The 20,375-nt window shown below is 35.1% G+C and overlaps 2 protein-coding genes across 2 annotated transcripts; both read left to right on the top strand.

The window, feature by feature from the left end:
- Positions 1-728: 728 nt before the first annotated feature.
- On the top strand, positions 729-3,701 carry LOC113780119. The gene is made up of 7 exons (XM_027325937.1): positions 729-1,161; positions 1,313-1,422; positions 1,510-1,614; positions 1,706-1,935; positions 3,092-3,134; positions 3,283-3,299; positions 3,452-3,701. The coding sequence occupies exons 1-7, from the start codon at positions 729-731 to the stop codon at positions 3,699-3,701; spliced, it is 1,188 nt and encodes a 395-aa protein (XP_027181738.1).
- A 10,647-nt stretch (positions 3,702-14,348) lies between these two features.
- On the top strand, positions 14,349-18,983 carry LOC113779681 (geraniol 8-hydroxylase-like). The gene is made up of 2 exons (XM_027325363.1): positions 14,349-15,265; positions 18,201-18,983. The coding sequence occupies exons 1-2, from the start codon at positions 14,387-14,389 to the stop codon at positions 18,819-18,821; spliced, it is 1,500 nt and encodes a 499-aa protein (XP_027181164.1). The 5' UTR covers positions 14,349-14,386; the 3' UTR covers positions 18,822-18,983.
- Positions 18,984-20,375: the final 1,392 nt, after the last annotated feature.

Here is a 20,375-nt window from a genome sequence, read left to right as displayed (position 1 = left end):
TTGTATTGTCAACAAGGGATTCATCTACCTTGTAAAACTATATTGCCCTTTGTCCCTCACAAAGCTAAGGAACACACACTTGAATCTTTCTGTCAAAGCCCGTTTTATGAAAAAATGAAATTTTATTCAGATATACTAGTTATAAATCAGCCCTAAGATTTGGCTGAAGAAAAGTTGGAGCATGAAAACTCCCATACATTTTGAGACTAATCTCTACATGTCTTGTGAGATAATGAGCTCTTTCACTACCTTAATAACTGTAGAATATTAAACCAAGTTTATTGGTTAGACTTATTTGTTGGCCGTATGGCATTAGCTTATTAGTTAATAATGTTAGTAGCATTATTAGTTTTATAGACGGAGTCACACGGGATTACTTCCATTAAGGTATAGCACTAGTAATTGTGCAAGTGCGTAAGGCACAAGGAGTGTATTAGATGTAGCCTCTACGTCAATTGTAAAAGGTGTGTCAAAAGCTTCTGTTAAGGTATGAAAAAAGAAAAACCACGCAGCCGTGCCGTATGAATAGTTGAGAAAAATTTCTCTTTGCCTCTCTTTCGTTGCTCTTGAATATTTTTCTGTGGGTTTATAATTTGTTATTAATTTGGATCCATCAGAGTGGTACCAGAGCTACGGTAGATTGAAGTATGGCAAACTCTAATCCCAATATTATTTGTTCTGTCCAAAAACTCAAAACAAAGGCAGAGTTTAATTTTTGACAGAAACAAATGGTAACCCATCTCAAGGCATGTAAATTAGATCGATATATTGAATCTGCACTTGCCCAAGATGCTAGTGAGGATGATACGGCAAAAGACAGCTTGGCTTTTTCACAAATTCATCAGGCAATTAATATGTTAGTTTTTGGAAAAATTGCTACGGCTGATACGGCAAAGGAGGCTTGGGATATATTGGAGAAAACATACAAAGGGATTAACAGGGTCCAACAAAATAATTGGATGATGTTGAAGAGAAAATTTGAACTTGTGACGACGGAGAAGTCTGAATCTATTGAGTCATATTTCTCTAGTTTGTCAGATATTAGAAATGAGATGAAACTCAATTACTATAATCTTCCTGACAGAACATTTGTTGAGAAAGTTCTCAATACCCTACCCATGAAATTTGATAATGTGGTAGCTGTAATTCAGGAAACGAAAGGTTTGGAGGATTTGAATATTGAAGATTTGCATAGATCATTAATTCTGCATGAACAAAGAATTAATTAAAAATTGGAGGATACCCCGGAGAAGGATACAATAGAGAAGGCATTGCAGGTGCAGTTAAATTTGAGAGTCAATAATGATGTCAGGGAGCATGGCGAATTCAGTCAGAGGAGCAGAGATGGTTACAATAACAGAAGTGGTCGTGACAATAATAATAGAGGCCGAGGAAGTACATCAAATTCTGGACATGGTAGAGGTAATAATTTCAATTTTTAGAGGTGGTCCTGGTAGAGGCAGAGGAAATAATTTTAATCAGAATAATTTTCAGAATAATTTTGGACAGAGAGTTCAATGTTATAATTGTGAAAAATTGGGTCATAGACAATTTGAATGTAGATTGGGAGAAAATGTAGACAGAAATTTTCAGGCTAATGTTGTTGATAATCAGGTGCAGGATAATAATAAAAAATCTGAAACTTTATTATTAGCCTGTAATACTGTTGATGTAGTTGATAAAAATAAATGGTACTTGGATATAGGTTATAGTAATCATGTCTGGCAAGAAGGAATTATTTGTTGAACTTGACGAATCTATTTGTGGTGAAATTAAATTTGGGAATAAACCAGTGATTGGCAAGGGAAAAATTCCTATTAGCCTGAAAAATGGATCCACTGATTTTATTTCTGATGTTTTCTATGTTCTTGGGTTGCATCAAAATTTGTTGAGTATGAATCAGTTGATTGAGAAAAAATATTTGTATCAGGAATGGTATATGTACAATTTTTGATAAAAATATTGGAATGATTGCCAGTGTACCAATGACTTCAAATCACTTATTTCCACTAAATTTGAGTAGTGCCAACTTTTCTTGTTTGAGTACAGTGATAGATGACAGTAATTGGTTGTGGTATATGCGATTTGGTCATTTGAATTTTGATAGTTTGAAATTTTTTACAAATAAAAGAATGGTTGGTGTATTGCCTAATATTAGAAATCCTGATAGAGTCTGTGATATGTGCGTTTTGGGAAAACAACATAGGGATACTTTTCAGACTGGTGAATCATGGTTAGGGATGGCAACGGGGCGGGGTTGGGGCGGGGACCCCTCCCCCGTCCCCCGCCCCGTTGCCTATTAGTTCCCCCCGTCCCCCGCCCGTCCCCGCCTCCTGCTCCCCCCGCCCCGCCCCGCCCCCGCCCCGCCTTGCCCCGCTTCCCCCGCGGGTGCCCCCGCGGGGTTAATAAAATTTTATTATATAATTTTATTATAATTAAATTTTAATAAATAATCAAGTACTAAAATATCAACACATCACCAAATTATTATTCATTGTAATTTTACAATTGAAACTCATAAAAACAATCAAACATAAGTTATTTGAATACAATCCAATATGATGAAATAAATATAACTAAAATAGTCAAGTTTTCACTTTTAGTACAAATGCAATCACTAATTCATTATTGTGTTTGTGCTTTTTTTTGAGAAAAAAGTGTTATTCTATTAAGTGTAATTAGAAATTTAGTATAAATGTATTAGTAAATTTAGTATAACTAATTAATAAATTCTATTAGTAGACATGTAGAATTATTCATATAATTGATAATATCAATTATATTACATAAACTAATATACATTATATAATACATCTAACTAATAATATCATTATCATAAGTTTATAACTAATTAACTTACATGTTATATATAATTATATATATACTTTTTTTTGTTTTGCGGGGGGCGGGGCGGGGGATGGGGCGGGGGTATACTCCCCCGCCCCCGCCCCGTTTCTAAGCGGGGGAAAAAATTCCCCCCGCCCAACCCCCGCCCCCATTGCCATCCCTAATCATGGTGGACCAGAAGACCATTAGAAATTATTCATTCAGATTTATGCACTGTGGAGATTCTTTCTAATGGTGGTTGCAGGTATTTTATTATCTTTATTGATGATTTTAGTAGAAAAGCCTGGGTATATTTTTTGAAACAAAAATCTGATACCTGTGATTTTTAAAACTTTTGTTGAGAGGCAAGGTGGGTGTCAGATTAAAATTTTGAGAACAAACAGGGGTCAGGAATATTTGGTGTGTGATGGTTTTCTTGAGAAAAATGGGATACAGCATCAGTTGCCTACCAGGTACACTCCCCAACAAAATGAAGTGGTAGAGAGGAAAATATGACAGTTATGGATATGGCGAGGTGTATATTGAAGGTGAAAAATATGTCAAAATCTTTTTGGGCCGAGGCAATTTCTTGTGCAATTTATTTGTTAAACATGTGTCCTACTAGAAGTGTTCCCGAAAAAACTCCTGAAGAAGTTTGGAGTGGTAGAAAACCATTTGTTGGTCATCTCAGAGTTTTTAGATGTATTGCCTATTCCCATATTTCTGATCAATTGAGAAAAACACTTGATGATAAGGGGGAGAAGTGTGTATTTATTGGTTATAGTGAAGTCTCTCGGGCTTACAGGTTGTATAATCCTGTGACAAAAAGGGTGATAGTAAGTAGAGATATGAATTTTGACGAAAGAAGTATTTGAGATTGGTCTACTGGAGATCTTGGGACAGCAGAGGTGATTCTAAATTATCAGTAAGAGAAGGATAATTATGATATTCAGCCATCACCAGTTGCTCAGGGTAGGGGTGAGCAATTACGGTAATTACCGAATTACTGACCAAATTCGATTTGAATTTGGTAATTCGAATTCGGTAATTAGGTAATTCGGTCGGTAATTCGGTAATATCGAATTAATTAGAATCGAATTAGGGTCGAAAATGGTTTTATAGTTTTTGAATTCGGATTTACCGAATTCGAATTTATTTCGGTAAAACGGTAAATTATTACCGTTTTCAATTTCGAAATTCCGAATTAAGTTAAATAGGAAATAATATCCTTATGTCCAGATGTTCCAATTTCAGACTTTTGCCCTAAATTAGCATTCGTTCCCATCAGGTAAAATCGTTCCCATTGGCTCAAATCCATCTGCCCAGATGGTGCAGTCTGTGCATAACCTATGGTGTCTCCACAATCCAAATGCATCTTGGTTAAGTGAGGATACTGCACCAGATTGCTCAACCCAAAGGGGTACTGTGCATGCTTTGACCATTCCCTACAATCTCCTTCAACCTTGATTTGGATCTCCTCCAGGTTGGGACAATCCTCAAGACCAGCAGCAGTCAATGGGGTTAGAAGCTCACCCACGCCAATCCAGAGTGAAAAACATTGCAGTCTATCCCATGAGTTGCTACAAAATCCATTGCCGCTGCTGTTAAATTGCATAGCAGAGCAATTCAGATCGTAGGAGTGTCTGCACCTCTTCTTCTTGCTGCACATATATCACTGTTATAATCTCCAAAGTAATTAACAGATCCATCCGACTGGTTCGATGCCCTAAGAAGCAGTTTTCACGAATTCGATTAAATCGGTAAATTTTCGTTTACCGAATTCAATTCGGATTGAATTCGAATTCGATATTTCCTATTTCGAATGCGAATTAGGTCGAATATTTCCAGAACCATTTACCGAAAATTACCGATTTCAACCTACCGAATTACCGACTTCGAATTCGATGCTCACCCCTAGCTCAGGGTCCACAAACTGGGTTAACTGGACGTCCCCAACATCAGTGACAAATGCCAGCTCGTCTGCAAAATTATGTTATTACACCAGATGATATTCCTTCTGACCAAGATATTGTTAATTTTGCTTTGTTTGGAGATTGTGACCCAGTTGTGTATGAGGATGCAGCCATTAATAATCGTTGGGTGAAAGAAATAGAGGAAGAAATTCATGCAATAGAGAAGAATGCCACCTGGGAATTTACTTCTCTTCCAATTGGTAAAAAAGTCATTAGAGTGAAGTGGATGTACAAGACAACATTTAAACCCAATGAAAAAATTGATAGATATAAGGCGAGACTAGTGGTGAAGGGATACAAGCAGAAACCCGGGATTGACTACTTTGAAGTGTTTGCACCAGTTGTCAAACTTGATACAGTCCGTATGATAATTTCTCTAGTTGCTCAAAATAACTGAAGAATTTATCAAATGGATGTCAAGTCAGCTTTCCTGAATGGAGTTCTTAATGAAGAAGCGTATATAGAGCAGCCAGCAGGATTTGTCAGAAGAGATCAGGAAAATAAAGTGTATAGATTGAAGAAAGCTTTATATAGATTGAAATAAGCCCCAAGAGCGTGGTATACAAGAATTGATTCCTATATTCAGACTCGTGATTTTCAGAGGTGTCCATATGAGCACATTTTATATATTAAATCTTCTACTCGTGATGTTATTCTTATTGTGTGCTTGTACGTAGATGATTTAATTTTTACAGGAAATAATTCGGAGATGGTTGCAAAGTTCAGGGAGGCTATGATTAAGCTGTTTGAGATGACAGATATGGGATTCATGTCATATTTTTTGGGAATTGAAGTCTTTCAGTCTGACAGTGGGATTTTTATGTCTCAAAACAAACATGCCGGTGACATTTTAAAGAAATTCAAGATGGATGCAACAAAGCCAGTTGTGACACTAGTTGAAGAAATTAATATTGAGATTAACCAAGGAAGGCAGTGGTGGATATGCGAATCCCACCTACTTTAAAAGTTTGGTAGGGAGTTTGAGATATTTAACATCTACAAGATCAGATATCAATTTTGTTGTCGGTCTGATTAGCAGGTTCATAGAAAATCCACTTCAGTCACACTAACAGGTAGCCAAGAGGATTTTGAGATATATTGGAGGTACTCGTAGTGATGGCATTTTTTATTCAAAAAGTGATCCAGTTGAATTGTTTGGCTATACAGATAGTGATTGGGCAGGTGATACAATAGAGAGGAAGAGTACTTCAGGTTATGCATTTTTTATTGGTTCTGGCATGTTTTCCTAGAGTTCGAAGAAACAATGGTGATTGCATTGTTTACAATGGAGGCGGAATATATTGCAACAGCTAACAGTGCTACTCAAGCTTTGTGGTTACGTCGCATACTTGGTGTTCTACAACACAAGCAGGTTGATCCTACGAAAATTTATTGTGAAAGTAAGTCAGCAATTGAATTGTCCAAGAATCCAGTGCTACATGGGTGTAGCAAGCATATTGACATCAAATATCAGTTCATATGTGAGTTGGTTCGAGAGAGGAAATTTGAAGTTAATATTGCAGAATTGAAGATCAAGTGAATGACATTTTCACCAAGACATTGAAGACGGAGTCTTTTGTCAAGTTGAAGAAGATGTTGGGTATGACCACATTAGAGAAGCTTGGTTTAAGAGAGACTATGTAGAATATTAAACCAAGTTTATTGGTTAGACTTATTTGCTGGCCATATAGCATTAGTTTATTAGTTAATAATGTTAGTAGCATTGTTAGTTTTATAGACGGACGCACGTGGGATTACTTCCATTAAGGTATAGCACTATTAATTGTGCAAATACGCAAGGCACAAGGAATGTATTAAATATAGCCTTTGCATCAATTGTAAAATGTGTGTCAGAAGCTTCTGTTAGGGTGTGAAAAAAGAAAAGCCACGCAGCCACGCCGTGTGAATAGTTGAGAAAAATTTCTCTTTGCCTCTCTCATTATTCTTGAATATTTTTCTGTGGGTTTATAATTTGTTATTAATTTGGGTCCATCAGTAACCAACCCCTGATCTTCCTCTTTGATTTTGTTAAACAAACTAATCCCACCCGGTTGACCAAAGAATTTAATAAAAATCTTGGGTCTCTCCGCTTAATGCCAATTATTAGTTTTATGATAGAAACTCAAAGTTCTTTAACATGGTATGAATTTTAGTCCTGCATCATTGTTCACCCACACATGATTTGGGTTCTTCTAATGCATTGAACTTGGCTTCAAAAATTGTTACAATGGCAATGCTCCAACTCAGTTGACCTATTTAAATTTTGCCATGACAAAGCTAACTCGGCTTTTCTAGGCTCTCTTTTCCAATCCAGTCTACTTGGTCTGTTCAGCTCGAGTCACACTTGAGAAGAGATGTCTAGATCTTGAACCTCTCAATTTAATGGCAATTGTTTTTAAAATGAAACCTCAACTTACACAAATTTGTTGAGAAATAGTTTTCAATCGAGAGTTCTGCTTAAGATCTGCCACACCTGGCCATCACTTGTGAAGTCTTAAATGTTTAACAATCAAGGATCAACGCTTTTACCTTGTAGTTCCTTTTTCTTTTTCCTGTGTTTTTCTTTTTCGAATCAAGATGAGATTTATATCCAGGCAAAGTAAATTACACAGCATAAATCCCTAAGGCAGTCCCAACAAAGTTCCTAGCCGGCTAGTTCCTTAAGCCTGATACAAATATTAGCACAGGACTTAGCTACAATGAAGGTGGAAAGAGGGCAGCGCAGTGAAATGCCTTATTGGTCGCGAGGAATTAAGGTGTTTGATGCAATTTCTAATGAACAAATGCCAGTTGGACGCTGTGGAACTAAAAATGGATTTCTACACACACTTGCAACAAATAGGGATGACATCGGGTGCGGGTGACGCAGGGTCTATGGGGGTAGGGGGGAATTTTTTCTCCCCGTTTAGAAACGGGGTGGGGGCGGGGATTCCACCACCCGTTTGAAAAAAAAAGATATATATATGTGCATAATTATATATTTAATGATATTGTTAATTATACTACCAATTATACATATCTATTAATAAAAATTATTAATTATTTATACTAAATTTAATAATACATTTATATTAAATTCCTAACTATACTTAATACAATAACACTTTTTCTAAAAAAACACAATAATAATTTAGTGATTGTATTTGTATCAAAAATAAAAACTTGATTATTTTAGTTATATTTGTTTTATCATATTAGATTGTATTCAAATAACTTTTGTTTAATTATTTTTATGAGTTTCAATTGTGAAGTTACAATGAATAATAATTTGGTGATATGTTGATATTTTAGTACTTGATTATTTGCTCAAATTTAATTATAATAATTTATATAATAATTTTTTTTTAACCTCACGGGTGCCCCCGCAGGGGAAACGGGACGGGACAGGGCAAGCGGGGGCGGGGAACAGGGTGGGGGCGGGGGGAATTAATAGTCAACGGGGTGGGGGAGGGGGAGGGGTCCCCCGCCCCATTGCCACCCCTAGCAACAAATTCTAAACCAAAATTATGATTGACGGTAGTAGTATAGTAGAAGATTGAAGGATGCTTTGTCTAGACAACAATCGTAGGTGTTTAGATCAAATCATTGAACTTTGAGGTTTCTTGAATTAATTGTGCCCTAGGAACTAACGAACTCCATTTGATTAATGTGATGGTCGACTTAGGGAAAACTATAGAAATGGAAGAAATCATTTCTACGATGGCTACAATATCCTCTAACGTGAAACAAGATTTTTGTTCTAGTTGCTTACATCGAAAATGAAATAATTTAATGCTCAACCTAACAACCAGTGAGACTTAGCATAAATGTGAAGGACCACACTTAGATGTGAAGGATTCCAATGAACTTCGAAATTGCGTCAAAGGCTATTGCTGTTCCATCTGTCATAACTCATAATAATTTCTTCACCTAATCAGTTGTGAAGAATAAATATCCAAAATTACATTTGACTTTTAATAGCTTGAAGTTTTGTTTTTCACTCATTGGTTATCGTTTTCTGCGTCCTCCTTTATTCTTATATACTTCTTCTTTTGTCTTTTATTTTTTCCGTTTCTTACCGTATGATTATAAGGATTTTCCTAATTGCAACCTAATGAGCACTCACTATTACACTTAATTTGCATCAAATTTGGCATACAGATATACATATTCACATTTATTATACCTTTACATTTGGCCACTTTCTTAAATTAATAACACTTTTATCCAAAAACTAACACTTGTTAAAAACTCTTTTTTAATAACAAGTACCCAGTAGGCACCCGCTAGCCAAACCCTTGTTATAACAGCAAAAGAAGAATAAACCAAAGGAAATGGGAACTTGTTAAAAAGAAGAAAGGAATGAATAAACTTTGACAGTCAAATGTTTAGAAAATGAGTATCTCATTTGGGTTACGCGGAGTGCACCATGCTTAATGTCTGATTAGACATGCAACTATAGCAAATGTTTGAGTTTTTAAGTATGATCAGCAGATCAATGGAAGGTATGGATTAGTTGCTCTTTCATGTTTTTGTAGCAGAAGGACATGATTTTATCACATTAATTCTTGATTGCACCTCAGAATAAAAATCTTGATTGCATGTGTTAGCCCAAAAATGTATCCAGCTAGATAATTTTTAAAAGCTCCATGTGTCATAAGCACATGATTAAAAATATAGCTGCCAATGCCATGCCATGGCTTAATCCTAAAGTCAACCTTAGGCAGCAAATCATATGAGGGTAAAGACAGTGGAAACATATAATTGAAGTATTAACTATTTTCCTACCAAAAAAGTATTTAACTATTTGAGCCGATTTTTGTAACAGCCTGACTTGGACTTAATGAGTTTTTTTTATCCTTTCTTTCTTTTTTTTTCCCCCTAATTGGTAGTTAGGAGTTCTAAATTGCAAAAAACCAAAACAAATAGTGCTAAATGCAAAACTGTATTTCCAACCAATTTGTCACACTCTATTAGCTAGTAAATATAGAATTCGTTAATTTTTTAAATCTATTTAAGGGTGTATTTGATAAAACTGAAGTCTGAAAATTGAAATCTGAATTCATTAAATTATTGGATTGTTAAGTATCAAATCAAATACATTTGAGTGTATATCACATTCAGTGATAAGTGAATAGCTTATCACTTATTTTTAGAAGCAAGTTTTGCTTAGAAAATTCAGTGCCACTTAATTAATTCAGATATTCAATTTTTGGTTATCAAACGCATCTGAACATAATAAAATCTGAATCCATTAAGTTTAATTGTTGAATTGGGTTATCAAATAGGGTTTAAGTCATTTTGACTATGCTAAATTTCACTGTGGATCCTTAAAATAATAGACAAACTTTCACTTTAGTCCTTAAGATATATTTTTGAATACTTTACCTTCCAAAGTATGAAATACATTCCGTGTCATTTTCATGTCCATTTTCATTCAATTTGAGTATCTATTATGATCAGTTTTTTATTGCTAGAAGTGATACATCAATAACAGCTGATGGGGCAATTTGCTGAACTTCTTCCCAAACCTAAAGCCAGGCGAAAAGGCAAGAGACGAAATTAATCAAAAAAATTAGTTTTGACAGATCAATTCAAAGGAGATCATAAGTCTCAATCCAACTACACCTCTATTATTGCCATACAAACCTAATAATAAGGATACTAAAAAATTGATCAAAGGAGATCATAAGACTTGATCCAACTGCAACTCTATTAGTATTAATATTACCATACAAACCTAAAAAGGATACTCAAAAATTGGTTTTGACATATCTAAAAAAGCTAAGTTTTAAGTACATACCATTTGGTGCTGGATGAAAAATCTAACTTGGAGTGTGGCTATCATAATGGTTAATTTGAATGTCAGCTTATTTCTTTAAGCATTTAGGTAGATGTTGCCTGAAAGAACAACTTGGGAGAAGTTGGACATGGATGAGCAATTTGGTGTAACCTTGAGGAAAGCTGTTTCAATTTGTGTTATCCCTATTTTTGAAGAAAATCCTTTTAGACTTTAGATTATAATATATATACGTTCTAGTTTTGGTATTGAAAGAATATTTGGTGCATTATGCTTTACACGTTTGTTTTTTGCCCATTTGGACAATAACGCTTTATCAGCAATAGTAGTTGGTACTGGAAATAATTTGCATAACTTTTTTTTTTTTCCGAAACGATATATGGTTGTATAACTTGCCAGCTACGATGTTTACGAGTATTATAGTATAAAACATAATAAACTCCCATGAACTCTCTTTTCCTCTTTGCCCTTGTTCTTTCATGGCAACACTTAATTGTCTTTAATTGATTTTCGATCCAACTCAAATTTTTAATAAATTTTCAACACGTAACCTCCCATAACCTTTCTCTGAAGTTCAACCATGTGCGTCTATACTTTCCTCTCCTCAGATATAACAAACTTATGCATCCAAACCAAAGGAATGCAGATCAAAGTTAAAGGGTTTTCTGTATCCATGTGTACTGCATAAGTTCCTAGATACCTTGTTCCTTCAGCCCGATACAAATGTAAGTACTGGACTTAGCTACAGATATAGGTAAAAGGGGGGCGGGCCTTCTTTTAGCAATTAAAGTATTTGATGCCATTTCCGATTGCCTGTTGGATCATTTGGAAATAGGGAAGAGTTCTATACATTCTTGCAACAAATTCTTTCTTGAACCAATGGTGCACTTTGAGTTATAGGCACTGTTTGTTTTGGGGAATGGGAAGGAAAGGAAAGGAAATGGAGGGATAAAACTTTTGATGTTTGGATTGATTTTTGAAGAGGGAAAAGAAAGGATTGGGAGGAAAAGGGAGGGATAAGTTTGAATTTTTTTTGTTAGCTAACATAGCTTACTTTCCATCCAAAAGTGGGCGGAAATGGAGGAAAAGAATATCAAGATTAATTTTAAAATTTCATAAAAAAAAAACCTATTATGTATTTACAAATTGGATTTTTAAATTATGGATAAAAATGTAACTAATGCGTGATAGTTTCTTTTCCTTATGGATTTATCTACTCTCCTTTCTTTCATTTATTTTTTCCATTAGAATCCTCTCCTTCCTATTCCTTCTTTTTCCTTCAATCCAAACGGTGCCTTATTCTTTACTTTTACATCGGTGCCTTAGTCTTTACTATTACATCCACATCCATAGGTGTCTTAAATTATTAAAATCGTTTGATACTTTTCTAGACAAACGTAAAAGGACAGATAGAGATAAATTGTGGGGACAACCTTTTCCCAGTGTTTTCAGTATCAGATTGGAATGGTCAGTTTGATCGATTGAATTGCGAATAGGTCATGACACTAATTTGGTTCTATATTAAGTCCCGAAATAACAAATAAATCAGTCAAAACTGGTAAAATCGATTGAACCAATCATTCTTGATTTTCAATTTTGCTCTTAATCTGTTTTTAAGTATTGAAAAAAGCACAATCCTTTGCTGGTGTTGATCCTTGCTTGGAAGTCAAACGTGCAAGCCAATGCAGCAAAGCTTCCTTTGATTGTTGGTCATACCAAATAATTTCTACATCTATTTTATCCACACTGCAAACCCTAACCATTGCATTAGCCGTCACTTTAATTTTCCTAATCTCTCTCCAGTCTCTCACATCCATTATTGTTTAATCAAATCCCTATTCTCATCCTCACTCCACTCTTTTTTCTTTTTAATCTTCAAATCTACACTTTCTCCTCTTTTCTTTTACCATTTTTAATCCACCTCTTATGTTTAATTTGTTGATGTTTTCTTCCACCTTTTCTAGTTCAATACTTTGAAGCATTCTTTTCTTTTCTTTCTTTTGTATATGTTGATTTTTTTTGCACTCCATTTTCGTTTGAAGTTTTTATATTTGTTTTCAATTTGTTTCCTTTCTCTTTTTTTGGGATGGATTGGAAGTTTCTTATCTTGATTTGGAATTTCTTGTTTGTTTATTTGAAGTTTTCATTTTTTATGGTTGGAGAAAATTACAGTCTATCGATGTGAATTTTACTATTTTTGTGGTTGGAAAAAATTATAGTGTCTATGTGAAATTTCATGCTATCTACAAATTTTTTTAGGGGATTTAAAAGTTTTATTTTAAATTTTTAGGAAGATAATATTTTTGAATTTAATGTGTGCAAAAATGTTTTTAAGTCTTTTATGTGGGTGACGTGGTGAACTTGGAGAACTTGGGATCCGGTAAGATTTTATGCAAGGGCAGTCATCACTTGCTAGGGAGACGATGATTTTTCAGATCTTTTAAATTTTTTAAAATAAAAAATTCTGAACAATTGACCCGACTGTTGAACCAGTAAAATCGTGAATCGGAGGCCCAATCGGGTCAATCACTGATCCGAGTTTTAAAACATCACCTTTTCCTGTGGTTTTGTGCGTGTTTACATGTACTATCAGCCCATTTGATGGGCAAAGCTCCATTAACTATTAGTATTTCTAATCAATTCTACAATAGTTATGACAAATGTTGCATGTGCATACAAAACTTCAAGTACGTTGTCTTTTCTGTATTCCCTTTCCTTCATTTTTCCATGTCAATATACTAATTATTAAAGCCCAAAAAGCGATTAGGACTATGTTATTTTCACTTTTCCCCCTTCACTATGTTATTATTATTATTTTTTGGATAATCGTTAGCAGGGACATTAATTGTTAGTTCATTTAAAAAGTTTCATTTTATCGGGAAGGTGTTTAAATGAAAACTGAAAGGGCTATAAATACAAATTTGTACATGTAATTTGTAGATTAGTTGTACTAACTGACAGGGGAAACACCTCGAGAAAATTTATCAAAGAACCCAATATGTAAGTCAAGAATTCAATTTTGACCCAAAAACTTAAGCCATTAGGTTTCGGACCTTTACTTATATATTAACTGTTTTTTCTCTATCTCGCGGATCAATGTGGGACACAATCTTTTATTGATGAATCTAACAAATCTCCCCCTTTATGAGTAACCTCTCACATTAAATCCAAATTTACAAACCCTTCTTCGAATCCACTTTAATACTCAATGTAATCCCACCTTATCATCTAAGATTACATTTTCTCCCAAATATGGACCCACTCTTTTTTAACATCCAAACTGCATTCTCGACCCCTTCCAACCTTTGATTCCTTGGTCTAACACCAACCAAATTTCTTGGTCCACCATCAAGAAGAGAATTTTCACCGGTCCAATTCTGAGAAGAATCCACTTGCCCACGAGTAACTTAGTCTAGCAACCTGAAATTCTAATATCAATTTGATAGGGGGAAACGCATCGAGAGAGTCCACCAAAGAGCCCAATATATAAGTTAGGAACCCAAGTCTGACCCAAAAATTTAAGTCATTAGGTTTCGAACCCTTACTTACATATTAACCGCTCTTTATCTATCTTTCAGACCAATTTACTCGTGAAACTAACACTAACAATGGATGTCCATTTGAGCACTCGGTAAAATCTGTAAACAAAACATATTATTGTAGCTAATGTACCCCACAAAGATTAAATAATCAGCCTGTATTATCAAGTCACTGAAACTTTCCTGCTATAAATAGGAGGCACTCGTACATGAGTTTACTGCACAGTGCAATCAAGCACAACCAAATTGGGGAGAACTGAAAACAGAGAATGGAGCTATACATTCTTCTTTTCTGCATACCTCTCTTTCTAATCATCCTCAAACCATTTCTACATGGTTCCTCAGCCCCAAAGAACACCCCACCAGGTCCAAAAGGGCTTCCCATAATTGGTTCCCTTCTTGAACTCGGATCTCGACCAAACCAATCACTAGCTGCCTTAGCCAAAATTCATGGCCCAATCATGACTCTGAAACTTGGTTCCATCACGGCCATAGTAGCTTCTTCACCTGAAGCAGCCAAAGAAATCCTCCAGAAACAAGAACAAATCTTCTCTGACCGATCTGTCCCTGATGTGATCACCGCACAGCCTAACCCTCAAGCCACTCTAGCATGGGTCCCTGGCGACCAGCGGTGGCGCAACCGCAGACGTATATGCAGCACGCAAATGTTCACCACCCAAAGATTAGACTCCCTTCAACACCTGAGGCACAAAAAAGTTGAAGAACTCGTGCTGCACTTCAAGAAACATTCTGCACGGGGTGCACCGGTTGATATAGGTCGTGCTGCCTTTGCCACCACGCTTAACTTGATGTCGAACACAATTTTTTCCATTGACATGGTGGATCCAGAGTTTGAAACTGCTCAGGAGTTTAAGGACTTAGTTTGGAGGATCATGGAGGATGCAGGAAAGCCGAATCTGTCGGATTATTTTCCACTGATAAAGATGTTTGATCTTCAAGGAGTGAAACGCCATATTAGGCCTTCTTATCTAAGATTGCATCAAATATTTGATGAAGTCATTGCGAAAAGATTGGAGGCTAGGAAGCTGGGGGAGAGCAGGAAAGATGATTTCTTGGATGTGCTTCTTGATCAGTGCGAAGAAGAGGGGTCTGGATTTAATCGTGAAACTATCAAGCCATTGATTCTGGTAAGTTTTTCTGTTATTGATATAACATGTATAACCCATAGCATAATCATAGTTGTTTTAATGAAAATATTGGACTTTGAGATCTTTAAAATCAATCGTGTCCTTGGAACTAACAAACACCATTTGATTACTACGACGGTATAAGGAAAAATTATAGAAATGGACCAAATCATTCTTGGTGATCTCTACAATATTATCTAAAGTCAAACAAGAATTCTTTTTTTGTACTTGCTAATATCTGTAATAATTTAGTGCTCAACCCTTGAGACTTAGGTATAGATGTGAAGGTTCAGATTAAGCTGTGAAGGACTCCAATGAACTTGGAAATTGCGTCAAGGACTATTTTTAGAATCTCTCTTTTTTTTTTTTCCCGACCTTAAAATTTGTGTATTCATTTCATGATGATGCTTCACCTAATCAGTTTTATAGCCGCGTCAAAAATCGTGACTCCTTGGTTCGAGGATCACTGACGTACGACAAGCATCCAAAGTGAAACTTGACTTTTCATAGAATGATTTCTTACATAAGAGTAGAAATTCCACTGTTTTCACTTATAGGTCCCATTTTTAGCTTCCTCGGTTTTTCCTTGCTCTTCCTTCCTTCTTTTATCATACTATCATTTTTAATAGGTGAAGAAGGAAGAACCAAATTGTGTGGAAACTTATTACATAGAAGAAAGAGAGGAACAAGAAAACTTTTGACTTGTCTTCTTTATTTGGATGTATTTGTTTCGTTTACTTTCTGTCTTCACAATGATAGACACATTTCACAAACACAATTGAGCGATTAAACTAATGTGTGGGGCAGTTGTGGGGAGTTTACATCATTTTTTAAAAAGGGGGTAACGATGGCCGATTTGATCAGTTAAACTTATCAAACTCGAAAAGTTAATCGAGCTAGTTAAATCTAATCAAGAACTGATTGATTTTGGTCAAAATCAATAAAAACTAATGGTTCAACCGATTTTCACTATTTTTTTCTTTTAAATATTTCAATTTCATCCAACATAGTCAATACTAAAATAAATTTTTTGAAAAAATTAAGCTTTTGAACCGAGCTCGAACCGTGAACCGAAATTTCATTTGGTTTACTCCCCAATCCGGAAACATTAGTCTGGCTATAAGATAGTACAAATAGGCTTAAACAATCACTATCTCAATTCTGTTACCTGTGCTGCACCATGCCAAGACGTGTCTGATTATGATGCAATTATAGCAATTCTTTGACTGTTTAGGTATCACACAAGATTCTATTTCAGGTTTTTGTAGGAGAAGAAGAAGATTTTATCACAACAAACTCTTGATTGCACCTTAGAATAAAAACCTTGATTGCACGTTTTGCCCAAAAGACTCGGGAACTAGATAATTTTTTAAAAACTCCGCGTGTCATAAGCTGCAATAGCTAATTTAAAAGTCAACCTTAGGTAGCAAATTATATGTCGGTAAAGACGGTGGAAACATATAATTGAATTACTAAATTATTTAGGTCGATCGTGTCGGGACTAGAAGTGTTTATTTGTTTATTTATTTATCGGTCTGTCTAGCGGATGTTTGTAAATAACGTTAAGTTATATTTCAGGTGTTAAATTTTTGAAAATATAAGATTAATTAGAGAAAATGTATAAATGCAAGGGGATTAATTAAGAAAAGTATATAAATATAAGAGAAAGTAGTAATTATTAGTATGTATATGTATATGATAAATTGGATGCAATGTAGGTGTGTTAAAGAGTGCTCTATGGACACTTGTTAGAAAACCCTTTATTTATTTATTTTTATACAGGAGCTAATTAAGAGTTATAACACTGTAAGGCTGTAAGCAAATATAGTGACATGTGATGAGTCATAATAATACTTCTAAATTGAGGAAAATCCGAAAGCTAATAAATGAAGATACCGCCCACCTACTCCTATGAAGCACACACTTATTGTGATCTCCACCTTCTTAACATATACTCCCTCCTTTTTTTTATAACTGACGTTTAAGAAATTTGCTCTAGTGTACTTTTATCCGTCGTTTTATTATCCCCATACAGTATTAATTATTTTTTCACAATTTTATCCTTTTATCTCTCTTTTCCAATACAGGATTCTTAATTACTACTCCTAGTTTGGTGGGAGTAAGTTTGCATTGCTTTTGGCCTAGTAAAACAGCACCATTTAGTACTCTAGTGAGAGAAAACATGGGTGAATTGGATAATTAATGAGGGTACAAAAGGAAATTAGTGTACAGATTTAAGCAATGAAAAACTTTTCTTAATTGGTGTGCAAAACCTTAAACGTCAGTTATAAAAAAAGGGAGGGAGTAGATCATAATAAAACATAGGGAAGTTCTATATTGCTTTAGAATATTGTACCGATGAAATTAAATTCATCATTGAATATGGAATAAGAGCTATCAATTTTTAGATTATTTCAAGAGTTTAAATCACTAAATGACGTGGCAAGATGTAAGTGGATTAAAATCATGAGTTCCATATCCAAAAGGGAATGTAGCATTATCCTAAAACATATTAGAGCATTCATAAATTGATTTTGACAATAGCAACAAAAATCCCCCAAAATATGTGCAACGCCATTAAGGTATGGTAAAATTAACAGGGATTTCAAATGACCTCTTGAGTGTTGAACATCATTGACACATGTAATTCGCCAAAAACGAAGACTAATAATTAATAGTAATAGGAGAAATATTTTGTCTAATAACTAAAGTTGAGATTCTAAGAATTAAAGTTGTCAGTTCTTCTCCACTTATTTTATCTCCTACTCATGCCCTACTAAAAGAAAAGGAAAAAAAAAAAAGAGTAGAACTAAATGCAAACACTCAACCCCCAACCAAATTTGACGAATTGTCAGACTCTACTGGCCAGTATAGGCATTTATCATTCTCATATCCGTTTATCAGACAATTTGATTAATGAATTCAACAATGATAGGACTTGTTTATTGCTGGAAGTGACACATCTGCAATAACTACTGAATGGGCAATGGCCGAACTGCTGCGAAAACCTGAAGCCATGGAAAAAGCAAGAGAAGAAATAATCCAAAAAATTGGTTTTGAAAGATCAGTGAAGGAATCAGACATTGATTTACTTCCATATCTACAATCTGTTGTGAAAGAGACCATGAGACTCCATCCTGCTGCTCCTCTACTATTACCATACAAAGCTAACAAGGATACTCAAATTTTTGGCTTCACCATACCTGAAAACAGCCAAGTTTTAGTCAACGCATGGGCGATTGCTAGAGATCCAAATCACTGGAAAAATCCCATATCTTTTATGCCTGAGAGATTTTTAGGGTCTGACTCTGGTTACAAAGGGAAGGATTTTGAATACATACCATTTGGGGCTGGAAGAAGAATTTGCCCAGGAATGCCATTGGCTATTAGGATGGTCAATTTGATGTTGGCTTCCATTATTCAAGCATTTAAGTGGAAACTACCGGAAGGGACAACTCAAGAGAAGCTAGACATGGAAGAGGAATTTGGTGTCACCTTGAGGAAAGCTGTTCCACTTTGTGCAATCCCTACTTTTCAAGAAAATCTCAAATTTTAGATTATCGTATTGTCCTAGTCTTCTTGTTGGAAGCCAAAAAATATGAGTGCATTATGTTTCACGCGTTGCTTTATCAGTAGTATTTGTTCAAATGTTTGTACTGGGAATAATTTGTAGTGTAAGATTGTCATCTTAATCAAAATGACTTTGGATTGAACTTTATTTGCAATAGAAATTTTTATTACATCATAAATATATTTTTCAATCATTTTTTTTTATTTTTTGACCATCTTTTTATACATATCCGTTTCACAGCCAAAGAAATCCTATAAATCAAGAAAACGTTATAAATGTTTGTCTGATTATTTTTCCACTGATAAAATGTTTTTATGGGCAAAGAGTGGAAAGCCATACACAATTAGAAGCAGTTCTAAATCCTTAGTTTATGACTGCATAGATATACATAGAGATTAATGAGATGATAAAACATGCACTGATCATCCATAAGGCTAAAACTATCAGTATATATCCCATTGTGTTGCCTGGTGTCTCATGCAAATAGCAAGTCTGACTTTATATTAAACGAATCACAGATTACTAAAAGAAAGGGATCGATCACTCGCTATTTTATTTATATGCTTCTATACCAGAAGCTGCCCGTTTTATATATTAACCCTTGATATTTGCCAGAAAAGTCATGAGGTAGCTATATATCATAAGCCCTCCGGCAGCTCAGACGATTTCCATAGTCTCCTCTTTAGGAACAGGTCTCAGTTTCGACTCTCGAATTCTATCGTGCTGTGATTCTTGGGGCGAGCTCTCACAACCTGGGAGGAGTAGTCTGCCCCCTTAGGTGATTCTGCCCAGATCTGGATACCTCTCAGTCTAAAAAAAAAAGATATATATTATAAGCTCCATGTTTCGTAATCACATGGTTCATTGATCATATAGCTGCTGTGCCTATAAGCTTCAAGTCAATCTTAGGCGGTAATATATATTATGGCAAAGAAGGAAGAAAATGTTAGCAGGAGTATCTAAGTCAATCTTTTCGACAGAGACCTGGGAGTTTTAATAGTCTATAACCAAAATATAGCAGCATTTAATGAGTCATAATACGTATCGACAGAGACAGGTTACTCCATTGGCTGCCCTTCGTCACGGGCTGCTGTAGGGCTACTTGGTGAAGAGTTTCCAGAACATTTTTATTGTGCTCATTACTTCTTCTCTTGTATTGCTTGTTATAGTGCTTGTAGGTCTAGAAATATTTTCCTAAGGTTTTACGTTCTTCATCTTTACAGTAAAATTCTGCACCACATAAATTTGAATGTTTTGATTTTTTTTCTTGTTATTTTATTTTGTGTTTGTCAAGAACTTTTATTGATTTCCTAGAGGCAGAAGTAATGCGTTAACTCATGCATCTAGCAGAGTAACATTCTTAAGAAATTGATCACCCTTGGAATTACCAAATAAACTCTGTGGCTTGCCAACTCTTGATTACATGCTCTGCGCAGAAAATGTTGTAAGCAACATAAATATCAAAAACTGAAGTCTGAAGAATTATAAGTCAATCTTCGGCAGCAGAATGATAAGTTAATGAAACCAAACAAACTGAAG

Source organism: Coffea eugenioides, chromosome 8 (genome assembly GCF_003713205.1).
Source record: "Coffea eugenioides isolate CCC68of chromosome 8, Ceug_1.0, whole genome shotgun sequence".
NCBI classification, from domain to species: Eukaryota; Viridiplantae; Streptophyta; class Magnoliopsida; order Gentianales; family Rubiaceae; genus Coffea; species Coffea eugenioides.
This window is presented reverse-complemented; position numbering and strand designations above follow the sequence as displayed.

Bases quoted from the DNA above. Each gene is read 5' to 3' on its own strand.
- LOC113780119 (XM_027325937.1), top strand. From the start codon at position 729: ATGGTAACCCATCTCAAGGCATGTAAATTAGATCGATATATTGAATCT. The intron at 1,162-1,312 runs GTTTGGAGGATT...TAATGATGTCAG, and splicing joins TGTAATTCAGGAAACGAAAG to GGAGCATGGCGAATTCAGTC. The intron at 1,936-3,091 runs GTATATGTACAA...TGGTGGTTGCAG, and splicing joins AAATATTTGTATCAGGAATG to GTATTTTATTATCTTTATTG.
- LOC113779681 (XM_027325363.1), top strand. From the start codon at position 14,387: ATGGAGCTATACATTCTTCTTTTCTGCATACCTCTCTTTCTAATCATC. The intron at 15,266-18,200 runs GTAAGTTTTTCT...CAACAATGATAG, and splicing joins CTATCAAGCCATTGATTCTG to GACTTGTTTATTGCTGGAAG.